Consider the following 13,382-nt stretch of genomic DNA (forward strand, 5'->3'; position numbering starts at 1 on the left):
ACTTTACACTGTTATACAAGCTGCACGCTCACTACTTTACACTGTTATACAAGCTGTACGCTCACTACTTTACACTATTATTACAAGCTGTACGCTCACTACTTTACACTATTATTACAAGCTGCACGCTCACTACTTTACACTGTTATACAAGCTGCACGCTCACTACTTTACACTGTTATACAAGCTGCACGCTCACTACTTTACACTATTATTACAAGCTGCACGCTCACTACTTTACACTGTTATACAAGCTGCACGCTCACTACTTTACACTGTTATACAAGCTGCACGCTCACTACTTTACACTGTTATACAAGCTGCACGCTCACTACTTTACACTATTATTACAAGCTGCACGCTCACTACTTTACACTGTTATACAAGCTGCACGCTCACTACTTTACACTATTATTACAAGCTGCACGCTCACTACTTTACACTGTTATACAAGCTGCACGCTCACTACTTTACACTATTATTACAAGCTGCACGCTCACTACTTTACACTATTATTATAAGCTGTACGCTCACTACTTTACACTGTTATACAAGCTGCACGCTCACTACTTTACACTATTATTACAAGCTGCACGCTCACTACTTTACACTGTTATACAAGCTGCACGCTCACTACTTTACACTATTATTACAAGCTGCACGCTCACTACTTTACACTGTTATACAAGCTGCACGCTCACTACTTTACACTATTATTACAAGCTGCACGCTCACTATTTTACACTGTTATACGAGCTGCACGCTCACTATTTTACTCTGTTATACGAGCTGCACGCTCACTATTTTACTCTGTTATACGAGCTGCACGCTCACTATTTTACACTGTTATACGAGCTGCACGCTCACTACTTTACACTATTATTACAAGCTGCACGCTCACTACTTTACACTGTTATATGAGCTGCACGCTCACTATTTTACACTGTTATACAAGCTGCACGCTCACTATTTTACTCTGTTATACGAGCTGCACGCTCACTATTTTACACTGTTATACGAGCTGCACGCTCACTACTTTACACTGTTATACGAGCTGCACGCTCACTATTTTACACTGTTATACGAGCTGCACGCTCACTATTTTACACTGTTATACGAGCTGCACGCTCACTATTTTACACTGTTATACAAGCTGCACGCTCACTATTTTACTCTGTTATACGAGCTGCACGCTCACTATTTTACACTGTTATACGAGCTGTACGCTCACTACTTTACACTGTTATAAAAAACTACTTTACATTGTAGCAAAAGAGTCATTTCTTCAGTGTTGTCACATGAAAAGATAGAATCACATATTTACAAAAACGTGATGGGTGGATTCACGTTTGAGATATTATTTCTGCTATCAATCAGTATTGCTATCAGTTTCTGTGGGTTGTTCAGGTCGCAGGCAGCAGCTGCTTCCTGTTTCCTAATTAATGCTGTCAGTGTGAAACAGCCTGCAGCTTCCTCGTCATCGGCTCGTATTTTTAAAACTCGACGATGAATAAATGTCTGAGAAGAAACAACAGGATGAAGGTTAGAAACCAGTTTATTAGAAATGAAGACAGTTTGTTCATCAGCAGAGTGTAAACATGCTTCATCCTCTGCTGACAGAAGAGTATAAAGAACATATCAAGTTAGAGGAACATCAGCTGAGAGCGCCGAGGATCCAGACCAATGTTTTAAACTCAGAGACAAACTGCTGAGATTATTGTTTCAGTCTCAGAGAAGTAACAGGAATAACTGACACATCTCTTTGCTCTGGCTTTTCCTTTGAGTTTAGAAACTTACTTCACTAACAACTCCTGATGTTCAGAAACCTAACATCTTTACATTAACACATAGGAATATTTTAGATTTAATATTGTGTTTTCAAAGGGTTAAAGCAACATTATGTAGTATTTGTTACTTCAGAATTAGTTGTGATGCTCCACTGACTGCTAACAGGGTGGACAACGTCACTATCATCGACCCTCCAGGCGGGTGAAGCTTTCTGTGGCGCTTTGTAGGAAAACACGGGCAGGATTTCTATTGCAGGAACCACAAAAATATTTTACGGCTCCACAACAAAACTCTCCAGCGAGCTGTAAGAAGAAGCTACAAGTATTTAATGTACAAGGTGAGTTCTTTAGAAGAAGCTAGCTCAGTATTCTCAAGGTGGACAACATGACAGAGGCTGCAAAGAGACCGGAGAAGACGTCGGAGGAAGAGAGGAAGAGAAAAAGAGAGTGTCACGGACAAGAGTAAATATCAGACTGGCTTTTCCTCAAACTGAGAGGATGCGGCCAGGATAGACGGCGAGCGGACCTTCTTCCTGTTGGACTGGTCGCTAATAACTTATTAGCTGCTCGCTGTGTATGTTTGGCTGTTAGCAAAGGTTTGACAGACAGAGATTCAGCTGCTAACTATAAATCCGGAGTTGATGTTAGCAAATCTACCAGCTAACACAATCTGGCATCGGTAACTTTACTCTAAGTGCTCCTGCCTCGCTTGCTGGCTAGCTTTGTTAGCTAGCTTTGTTGGCTAGCTCGCCACCCAAGTTTCAAGCTACATTATGTTGCTGCTGGTGGAGAGCGGCACCGGTGTTGAGCGGGCAACCGGGCTCAGCCGCCTCTGTGGACATAACGTTAGCTAACGGCAGAGGTGAAGATACCAAAGAGAGCGCTGACGGAGGAAGCCAAGGAGAAAAAGAGAATAGACCGAGCAAGAGGCTGCCGGACGTTGGCGAGAGCTTCGTGACATAAAAATCTGCAGGACAGATGGCGAGCTGGCCTTCTTCCTGTTGGACAAGTAAGTAACATGCTGTGTCTCATGTTGTCGCACCTGCTTGATGTTTGGCTGCAGGTGTACAGCATCACACAAAAAACATATCTCACATAATGTTGCTTTAATCCGCACAAATCGTTTGGCACGTTTAACTTTGGTTAACTGACACATGAATTAGCACCGCTGACCAATCGCAAGACGCCCGACTGAATCTGAACCAGCAGTGTGTCTCTGAGCGCTGACATTTCTTTGATTCTTCGGTCATTTAAACAAAATTTCCCTTTAAAAATCCCCCGAAGGTCACAGAACGCCAAAAGATTTATGAGCAAAAACAGGCAAAATGATCTCACCAAATAAATAACACAGAAAACACGACAATATGGGAAAAAAAAAACCAGACAAACAACAAGAATATTCCCGTTGAGCATCCGCAGCCCTCTGACCTGAAGATCAACACTGTAAACCACCAGAAAGCGCAAAGTTTATTTATACTAGACCTTTTTTTAAACGATCAGCTGAAGGTGAGCCGACACATCAGCTGTTTCCTGCAGGGCTTCATTAACGACACAAACACTGAGCGTCAATAAATCAAATCTGACCCGTCAATCAGGTCTCTGAAGCTCCCAACAGGGACGAGGACAAGATCTGAATCAACCACCGCTTCATCCAGACCGGGTCAGATCAGCATTCAGGGACACTCTGCACCGGATTCACTTCATTACAGTGACATCAATAAATTTTAATGGTAAATGGAAATCAAAGTGTTTGATTGGAGGTCAGCTTGGTGAACACATGACGTCTCGCCGCTGACAGAGCTGAGCTCTGAGTGGATGGTGAGCCGGAGAGACCGAAAAGGTTATCGTAGCTTATTAGCTGTAAGTAGGGTTGGGTATCGTGAACCGGCCCCAAGTTTCCAAGACTTTTTAAGACCCGTGGACTCGTTAAGACCTAAATTCCTGCATATCTCAGCTCCTGACTTCCTGCAGTGAGCATCTTACCGTCCGTCAAAGTGTCTCTGATCTGCCAGCAGCCGCTACGCCGACCTAACGTCACCTCACGTGTTCCGTCAACAAAGCGTGAAGAAGAGGGTCCTTCTGGTTCTGGTCCTGGACCGTGGCGGACCGCAGCAAACGCTCCAAAGTTTGTCTCAGCTTCACTAACAAACTGCAGCAGCTGCAGTCAGGAGGTTCGGTGCGAGGGAGGAAGCAGCTCCGACGTGACGAAGCGTTTCCTTCAACACGGCGTGACTCTGCAGGAATGCTTCAGTGTTCAACGTGTCGCGCTCTCCCAGATCCAGCTAACGCTAACAGCAGCGACGCCTCAGGTACAAAACACAGGTGAGCCGACGTGGTGTCTCTAGGACAGAGACTCCTTTCACTTTAGAGACATGAAGGAGGAAGAGGAGCGAGGAGGATCTGTGGTGAAGGAACCAGAACCGAGTCCATAAGAACCGGATTCAATAAGTAGAATCACAATCGGAAGGGATAACATTGAAACGATACCCAACCCTACAAGTATGTTTGCTTACTGTCACTTTCAGCAGTCACATTCTCCAGTTTCATTAATATCAGATCAATGGTTTGAGCTGATCAGCTTTGAAGTTCAGTATTTGGATAAAGAAGCTTGTGAAAGATCAAGTTTTTCAGATTGAGTCATAGTTCAACAAAGTGGGGGTGCGGACCCCTGTAGCGTCAGTTTGTCGCGGTAAAGGCAGGTAACAGGAAAGACTGAGTAAGGAGGTGGTTGGATTGGATTGAGGGCCAGAACCCTGACTTTGAACCAGGAGACCGGGGTTCGTGTCCCGTGGGAAACAAAAAGTCAACATTAAATATTTTTATTTAAGTTAGGCAAGCTAACTTACTCAAGTGACGGAAGTTACCTCACGTTTTAACTGACTTACGTAGTAGGGATGAAACGACTACTGGTTTAATGATAAACTATGGTAAAATTTCCGACGGTTATTATTACCGTACACATTTGAATTACCGCGCTATTATAAACTCACGGCAAAAACTGTCCAGCTTCATTGAAGAAAAATACCTTACAGTGAACGCAGGGTGAGTAAACTTTCAGCTTTGGTTCGTCTGTCTGACCTGCTAATAGCTTGTAAACTGAAGCTCTTGCTGCTCTTGTTCTGCTGCTGTGTACGTCATGTGTCTGCAGACTCGTCCGACGACCAACCAGCATCTTGTTCTTTTTAAATCCACTAGCGATCAAATTAGTTGTAAAAGTTTCAGAACAGGAGAAACGCTTCAGACTGCTCTGTATTTATGTCATTTGTTGGGCTCATGCAGTCATGCAGGTTTTCAAATGTTTACAGAAGGTATTGGCTGTTAATATTATTTTTTATGCAAACAAAATGGCAATTTTATTTGTAGTTTTCAATATAAAACTTGAGGAAATGGATTCAGTGTGTGTATCAGTACATTTTAATCTTTACAACACCGTGATAATACTGATAATTTTGGTCTCTATAATCGTGATCTGAAATTTTCATACCGTTTTATCCCTAGGACGTGGTTATTTTAAGCCAAACCAGGATCTTTTCCTTAACCTAACCAAGTATTTTTTGTGCCGTAACCTAACCAAATTGCAACGTTTCATGACTTTAATAACGTGCCATTTCAAAATGCCGGTTTTTTAAAATGCTAGCATTTTTATTAAGTCTAACCGGACGTTACATATTTATTGTTGCTAAGCGTTGCTAACCTGACCACGGAGCCTTAAACGTATAAAAATTTACCCAAAGTGCCTTGACCAAGAGTCAGTATGTGACGAGTCGGGAGTGAGAACGTGTTGGTCAGATCCTTATTTAACAAACATTTAGGAGAATATAAGTAATCAGTACTAAAAGGACCCAGATCGAAATATGACTCCCAAGTTATTTATACTCCTTTCAATTATTTAATAGTATTTTATTTTATTTTGGCTGTTTTGAAATGTCCATTAAATGTAACGTGTGTTCCAATAATCATTTAGAGCAACTTCAGCACAGGAAGCAGGAGTTTGTTCAGGGAGTTTAACATAAAAGACGACACGGATCGTCCACGAGTTGAGCCTCCATCAGAACCTCCGGCCGGCGACTTTTCTCTCTTCAGACCCGAGAGGCCAAACAAAGGGTTAACGCAGAGGCCTTTTAGTTGTGAATCCACCGCAGAGCTGCAGACTTCAGGACCAGAACCACCTAAATCTAATCCTGTCTGAAAGCAGCTCAGCGACTTCTCCTCCAATCAGAATGACCTCACAGATTTTCTTTCTGAGAAAAGGAGGAGCTAAACTCGCTGACCTCACCGCTCCTTCAAAATAAAACTTCTGGAGTATCGTCCTCGTCAGGCCGGTAGTGAACACAGGTGACTGTCCCTCTGGAGGGGACATTTCACACATTACAAAGAACATTTTAATAAGATGAGAAGGAAGTAGGGTTGGACGATACGGCCAAAAAGTGTTATCACGATAAAAATCGTCATCTCTTTCGATATCGATAATTATCACAATATCAAATCCTTGTTTCTTTCGAGTTTAAATGCTGATTTATGCTCCTGAGTGAAAGTTGAAGACACCTGATGGTTAACTGTGGTTTAAACTTGTCTTTATGGTCAGTACACTTGATGTGGATCCCTTCACGAATCTGAGGTAGAACATTCAAAACAATCATGATAAAATCAAATATGCACGAGTAAAATTAAGTAAAAGCTTTTTTCGGTCATTTTTCCCCAACAAAATAAACATCTTAATAAAATAATTAATCCCTAATTATATTGCAATAATTATTGTTATTGTGTTATTGTCCAGAAGGAAGCTAAATCTCTTCTTTTAAACCCTTATGAATCCCTTTAAATCCCTAAGGACAAAAATTTCCCCATTTAAACCCGCTATAACTCCTTTAAAAGTGTAAGTATAAATGCATACATATCAGCTCGGGGTGTGACGAGATCTCACGATATTAAAACGTGTCGATATTTCACTTCCAGGTGAGAAAATGTCTAAAAATGTCTCCCTCACAGACGCCCTCCACCTGTTTATGGTGTCTCTCGTGTCCATTATTGGGAACACGACGGCATTCCCACATCTATGAGCATGTATATGACTGGATGCCTTTATTATATATTTTGAACTCTTATTTAAATGATCTTTGTAATGTGTTGTATGATGACCCTGATGACATGTTGGCCTCATTATAAAGTTGTTCTTTATCACAGGAAGGTTTGGCTGTTCTGGTTGCAGGTTTCCCTTTGTACAGTTGACACAGTTTTTAAAAAAGCTCAGTGTGTCTTCCCTTTTTTTTGTCTATTAATTATTAATTGTTCCCGAGTTAGCAAATGCAGAAACAGGCACCGAGCAGAAAGTTTCACATCCCGTTGGTCCAATCGACAAATAGCTTAAAAAACAAATACAAAACACTGGTGTTCCCTTTGACATCTCTCAGATCGGTTCTTAAAGGTAAGGCGTGTTGTGTTGCTGTAACAACGTGACCTCCTTGTGGATTGGCTGTTTCAGATGTCACTCCAGAGGACGGCCAGCCGACTCTTGTCCACGCTGACAACGTATTCACCGGACAGAGACCAGGACACGGCACTGATGGACGAACTAAAGACAGAGAGGACGGGGGTTATTAAAGGAACCGAAAGTAAATCTCTTTGTTCTCGGACTTCAGTAACGTGTGGAGTCCCTGAGGAGGAGACCCGGGGCCACTGTTGTTTCTGTTAAACCTTAAATGGATTAACAGGAACACTTAGAAAAACATTATTTATCCTGGAGTCTTTCTATTCGTCGTACACCGACCATGATTTATTTATATAATGTATATGTCATTTAGAGACAAGCTGAGGAAACCAGTTAAAGGTTCTGGTAGAATTTATATAGAAAAAGCTTTTCAACACTTAACTGCTAACTATAATAATATTTTGAGTGATTTTCACTAAAGATATGCACATTTTTATAGTCGCCCGTCATTTTTCTAGTATTTTGGGTTCCTGGCATCTTTTTACTTTGTTACAGTGACAAAATCATAAGTTTTATAGCTGAAAAAAAAGAAACCATGCGTGCAGGGTAAGGTCACTTTAAAGGTGTTTAACTTTACTTATGTGTACTGTTTATTGTTGTCCTGCATGTTTGCATGTAACAAAAGTAGATTGTGTGTTGTTGCTTCGTGTTATTTGCATGGCTAGCTGTGTCTAAATGGTGTCTGCTGTTACTCTACTGATGTTTTACTGTTTCTGGATGTTTCGCATGGGTTATGTTGCGTTTTTTAGAATTCATGTTTTGTTTTTGTTGTTGTTTTTAGTGTTTCGATGTACTGTAAATTATTTATTTATATTTTTAAGGTTTCAAAACATCTTGCCGAAAGTCTACAGTTTAAAATTAGCCAATAGGCTAACACAGGCACATTTTGTTGTTTATTAATGTGCGATGTCCTTATAAATAAATTAATAATTAACAAAATAAAATAAATTAAAACATACAAATATGAGTGAGATAAAGTCTGCTAAAATTAACCATAATGACCCCGGACTCCACAGAGTTAAAGTAGTAAAAAGCTATGGGAAATATTGCTGTACTCTGTCTTTCACAGCTGCCGGAGTCCCTCAGGGAAGCATTCTGGGGCCTCTGATGTTTCTATTAAACCTGATCTTTCTTCCTAAACTGATTTAGTTGTGACTGGTTGATTCCTGTATTGATCAGATGATCCATATCTCTGGTCGGTTACCTGTGTTTGTCAGGTAGGCGGGTCTCCAGGTTGCCTGTGGAGACGTTCCAGATGTAAACTGCACCGTCTGCTGATCCGACTGCGAGGTAGCAACCGTCTGGACTGAAGAGAGAAAACCTCCAGTTAGACCGAAGGCGAACTGTTCTAGAAGGATCATTCACAGAACCTGAACCATGTGGAGTGCTAGCACAACCTCAGCTCTGCCAGGATCCTCCACCTCCACCTCCACCTCCACCTCCACCTGACCTGAAACGGGTCACGTCAAAGTATCAGGGTTTTGTTCCTGTTCCCGCCGACCTTTCAATTAACAGGCAACCCCGCTCTACCTCCTGAGCCACAGCTGCCACAGGATGACAAAACCAAAAGTATGACGCTGGGTCTCTGGATTCAAGTTAGACCTGCTGGGTTCAAGTGCGTTGTGCCTTAAAGAGGTCATATTATGCTCATTTTCAGGTTCATAGTCTGATCGTTAAGAAGGAGGAGTTTGTAATCAGCTCTGGCGTGAACCGGTAGTCGGTACCGGGGTTATGTGATCCAACTTCTTAGATCTTGTCAGGGTTCTGGCAGCTGCTGATCTGGGTAGGCCAGAGAAAAGTGCTTTACAGAAGTCGAGATGTGATGATGGACGAAGGGCGATTTTAAGAAGGTGGAAGAAGGCAGTTTGCCTCATATACTTGAAGTTTGGCTTGTAAAGATTTGCAACAGTTTTAAAACCGGACTCTGTCACTGATATGTAATCACAGGTGGTACCCATAAACACGAACTGTCTCAGAACAGCCTCTGTTTTCTCATTCCATTGGTACCAGATATCAGGAATTGTCTCCAGGATACTGAGAAATGAGAGAACCCATCAAATCAAGTGTTACCAGACAAACAGAACAAAACACAGCAAGGTTAGCTGTGGATTTGATTAATGTTTCAGCTCGTGGATCTATCTGAGCGGCTTTATGATGATTTACCAGCTGTTCATGGCCGGCTCTGTGTGGAACCTCAGCAGGGAACCCTGACTGTCTGTGTGTGTTCTGGTGGAAACACATTTATAGATTTTAGTGTTTCTGTCAGATGGCTGAAGAGACACAAAGCATCTTGGTCCTGCTGTTGCCATGGGAACTGCAGAAATTTAACCACGCAGCATCTCAACCCCCCCCCTCTGTTCACCTCTCTCAGCTCTCTGGTGGAATGTTTGGATCAGAAATCCAGTGATCAACACGAGACACCAGGTAACGTAGGTGATCAGACATGTTTACGGGTAGCAGCTGTTCTCCGTCACAGATGAGTACAGTTATCATCTTTCTAATCAACCGGTAAGAATCTGGAGGTTTTGGATTTTTTCTTTGTGAATAAATTTTCTTACTTGAATCTTAAAGCCTTGCGGCGTCACAACAAACACACTTCATCAGATTAGTCATCAACGACGCTCCGTCCCAGCAAATAGTAACATAATAATGTCATTAGTGTGACGAGAAGAAGAAGAAGTGGACGTAGCCGCCCTGACGACACCCGTTGGTGTGGACTGCCGTCCTGAAGCCTCCAGTTTGTCATATATTGCTTGTCGGTAACCAGACGAGACCATATTTGGATGAGAGGTTGGCGCTAGCTAGCTTGGTTAGCAAGGTGCATCTGTAATTCATGTTAACTGTGATATTAGCTGGATGCTAATTTTGTCTGGCGACAAACAGGCTTAAAACAAAACATACTCAGCGGAAAAATTAACAGGTGTCTCCATAAGTGTGTCTTTTATAAAGCTTTTCACATCAAGGACCCCTAAATTAACACAGATTAGACCACAGACCTCCATTGGATAAGATTTTGTCCCAGGGTCCCCCATCTGATAGGATTATTGCTTTTGGATGTTTTATTACAGAAAGTGTTTGAAACCCATGACCATAATAGTCAGCCATTCTGTCACTGAGCTACTTATGGATGGAATTTTAATAAAAATAAATCATTCCCCTTTTTGCTGTGGACCCCCTGGAACCCCCTCAAAGAACCCGCTTTGAAAACCACTGTTTTAGAAACACCAAGACGGGAACTCTGACAGCGTCCAAACACAAGTTCTCAGCTGGTTAAATGTACACAGACCAGTCGCCTCTATCCTCATTACTTTGTCAGCTTGTAGCCCCGCCCTAAAGCCTCCCCTGCTTCCTGGTCTCTGTTCCTCTAAATGGGACCATAATTTACTAAATGAACATCATGCTGTGTTGAAGAAGACTTGAAACTAGCGACTGAGACCAGAAACTCATCAGGAAAGTGTTTACTGAGGGAATAAATCAGCTGACAAGTAGAAACATTTTCTCAGAGACCACCAACCAGTTTCTATCACACAGCCCAAAACCACGCAGGGTTATAGTCCATTTCAGAAAAATGTATATTATTGCATTAAAATGACTGATGCATTAATGTGTTCATCACTTTAATGTTGCAGCTGTTAAAGGTGGAGCAGCTTGTGATTTCCCCCCAGAGATCAATAAAGTTTTATCTTAATCTTTAATACCACACCATATTTTATCTGCTGATTTTACTCAAGTAACTGAAGCTATCAGATGAATGTAGTGCAGTAAAAAGTACAATATTTCTCTCCGTTCTGCTGTCACAGTGAAGTCAGGTGACCAGGTGAGTGACGTGCAGGTAAACTCACCTGATAACAGCTTTGGTGCTGTCGCTGCCACATTTAAAGCCCTCGGCTCTGACGGACACAGACACACAGAATCAATCAGCAGCTGTTCAGAACAAACACACAAACTAACTTTACCAAACTGTGACGTCTCTACCTGAAGCACACGCGGTCGTTGCTCCGCCTCCTCAGGTCGACCAGCTGGAGGCAGTCATCACGGCAACAGCTGAGCAGCTGACGGTGGTCGGGGGTGATGTCCAATGAGGTGACTTTACCCTGAGCAGGATGCTCTTGAACACAGCCGACCGTCCTGAGGGACGACAAAACAGCTTTGTTTACTTCATCTGATTTCCAGTATTGATCCCGATCGCTCACAGTTTCTGAGTGACGCATCAGCAGAAGATCAATACGGTGAAGTGTTTCTGTGATCCTGAGAGCGAACTTCGACCTGCACTGACAGTTTAACCTCCTCCAGTCCTCTCCAGCCCGGCTGGGAGTGATGTTTTTGAGACTTTGATACATAAACAACAGATAAACAGCTTTACAGATAAAAACTAAAAACACAGAGAAGACACAAACAAAACAAATAAACCCCCATTTAGATTAAATTCGAGCCTCATGAAGCCAGAATCCATCTGGAAAATTCCATTTTCTCTACATGCTCTAAATTTGGAAAACATGCAGCGAGACCGGACTGACCAATATGTGCCGACCAATCACAGAACAGCACATCATGTCCTCTGTGTCTGCGTCCACAACAACAGATCTCAACAGTGAGGCCTTTATTGGGATCTTGAATGTAATCTATAATTTGGTAACCATCCGATGCAGACTCACCACCAGCTGCGATAGATATGCTCCTGTAGAAGCCGCAAGTCTGTCTGATACTAAACTTGTTTTTAAGAAAAATCATAAGTAGTTCCTTCACTCGTTTAAGTAATAATGTACACAGTCTTGTACTTTTATGCCTTTTTCCGTTTTTTCTTGTAGTTTTTTTTGCTGCGATTCAAATGTTTTATGGTCATCAGAGTTTCCTATACCAAAACAATCCCTCGCCCCCCTTTCACAAATGACAAATAGCGGAATCGCTGAATTTGACTATAAAAATGAAATTAACTGTAAAACATGGAATATCGTGGAATTGGCCAAAATGTTTAATGTTTGATTTATAAAAAAAAAAAAAAAAAAAAAGGGCTTTTCCAGTATTACAAGTGTTGACAAACAAAAAAACTACGATGCTATGTTTTGGCGTTTACAGGCTTCTCTGTGTCTGTGTTTCAGCGAGGGCGGGGCTCAGTGTGGGCGGGGCTCAGCGAGGGCGGGGCTCAGCGAGGGCGGGGCTCAGCGAGGGCGGGGCTCAGCGGTTTCTCCAAACACACAAGAATAAAGTGGTGAATGAGTGAAGTAATAAATGAGTGCAGTGGTGTAAAAGTAAACTTGTGAATGACTGAAGTCATGAATAACTAAAGTGTTGAATGAGTGAAGCAGTGAAGTAGTGAAGTGTTGAATGAGTGAAGCTGTGAATGAGTGAAGCGTTGAATTAGTGAAGTAATAAATGTGTGAAGCTTTGAATTAGTGAAGTAATAAATGAGTGAAGCTTTGAATTAGTGAAGTGGTGAATGGGTGAAGTGGTGAATGAGTGAGGTGGTTAATAAGTAGAGCGTTGAATGAGTGAAGTATTGAATGAGTGAAGTAATGAATGAGTGAAGTGGTGAATGAGTGAAGCGGTGAATGAGGGAAGCGTTGAATTAGTGAAGTAATAAATGAGTGAAGCGTTGAATTAGTGAAGTGGTAAATAAGAAGAGAAGTGAATGAGTGAAGCTGTGAATGAGTGAAGTGGTGAATGAGTGAAGCTTTGAATGAGTGAAGCGTTGAATTAGTGAGGTGGTTAATAAGTAGAGCGGTGAATGAGTGAAGTAATGAATGAGTGAAGCGTTGAATTAGTGAAGTGGTAAATAAGTAGAGAAGTGAATGAGTGAAGCTGTGAATGAGGGAAGCATTGAATTAGTGAAGTAATGAATGAGTGAAGCGTTGAATTAGTGAAGTGGTAAATAAGTAGAGAAGTGAATGAGTGAAGCTGTGAATGAGGGAAGCGTTGAATTAGTGAAGTAATGAATGAGTGACGCGTTGAATTAGTGAAGTGGTAAATAAGTAGAGAAGTGAATGAGTGAAGCTGTGAATGAGGGAAGCGTTGAATTAGTGAAGTAATGAATGAGTGAAGCGTTGAATTAGTGAAGTGGTAAATAAGTAGAGAAGTGAATGAGTGAAGCTGTGAATGAGGGAAGCGTT

At 41.9% G+C, this 13,382-nt stretch overlaps 1 protein-coding gene across 2 annotated transcripts in view; it reads right to left on the reverse strand.

Annotated features, from left to right (window-relative positions):
- Positions 1-1,537: 1,537 nt before the first annotated feature.
- LOC119882854 (protein Atg16l2) overlaps positions 1,538-13,382 on the reverse strand; it is a 30,697-nt gene continuing 18,852 nt past the window's right edge. For both annotated transcript variants that reach the window (XM_038693146.1, XM_038693145.1), the window contains exons 15-18: positions 11,251-11,403; positions 11,118-11,165; positions 8,480-8,581; positions 1,538-7,359 (exon numbers count right to left, since the gene is read on the reverse strand). In XM_038693146.1, coding sequence (XP_038549074.1) covers positions 7,266-7,359; positions 8,480-8,581; positions 11,118-11,165; positions 11,251-11,403 — 397 coding nt within the window. In that variant the 3' untranslated portion in view covers positions 1,538-7,265. The remainder of the gene's footprint in view (positions 7,360-8,479; positions 8,582-11,117; positions 11,166-11,250; positions 11,404-13,382) is intronic.

Source organism: Micropterus salmoides, unplaced genomic scaffold (assembly GCF_014851395.1).
Source record: "Micropterus salmoides isolate LMB-PRFRI ecotype aquatic unplaced genomic scaffold, ASM1485139v1 Ms_hic_scaffold_3, whole genome shotgun sequence".
Classification (NCBI taxonomy): domain Eukaryota; kingdom Metazoa; phylum Chordata; class Actinopteri; order Centrarchiformes; family Centrarchidae; genus Micropterus; species Micropterus salmoides.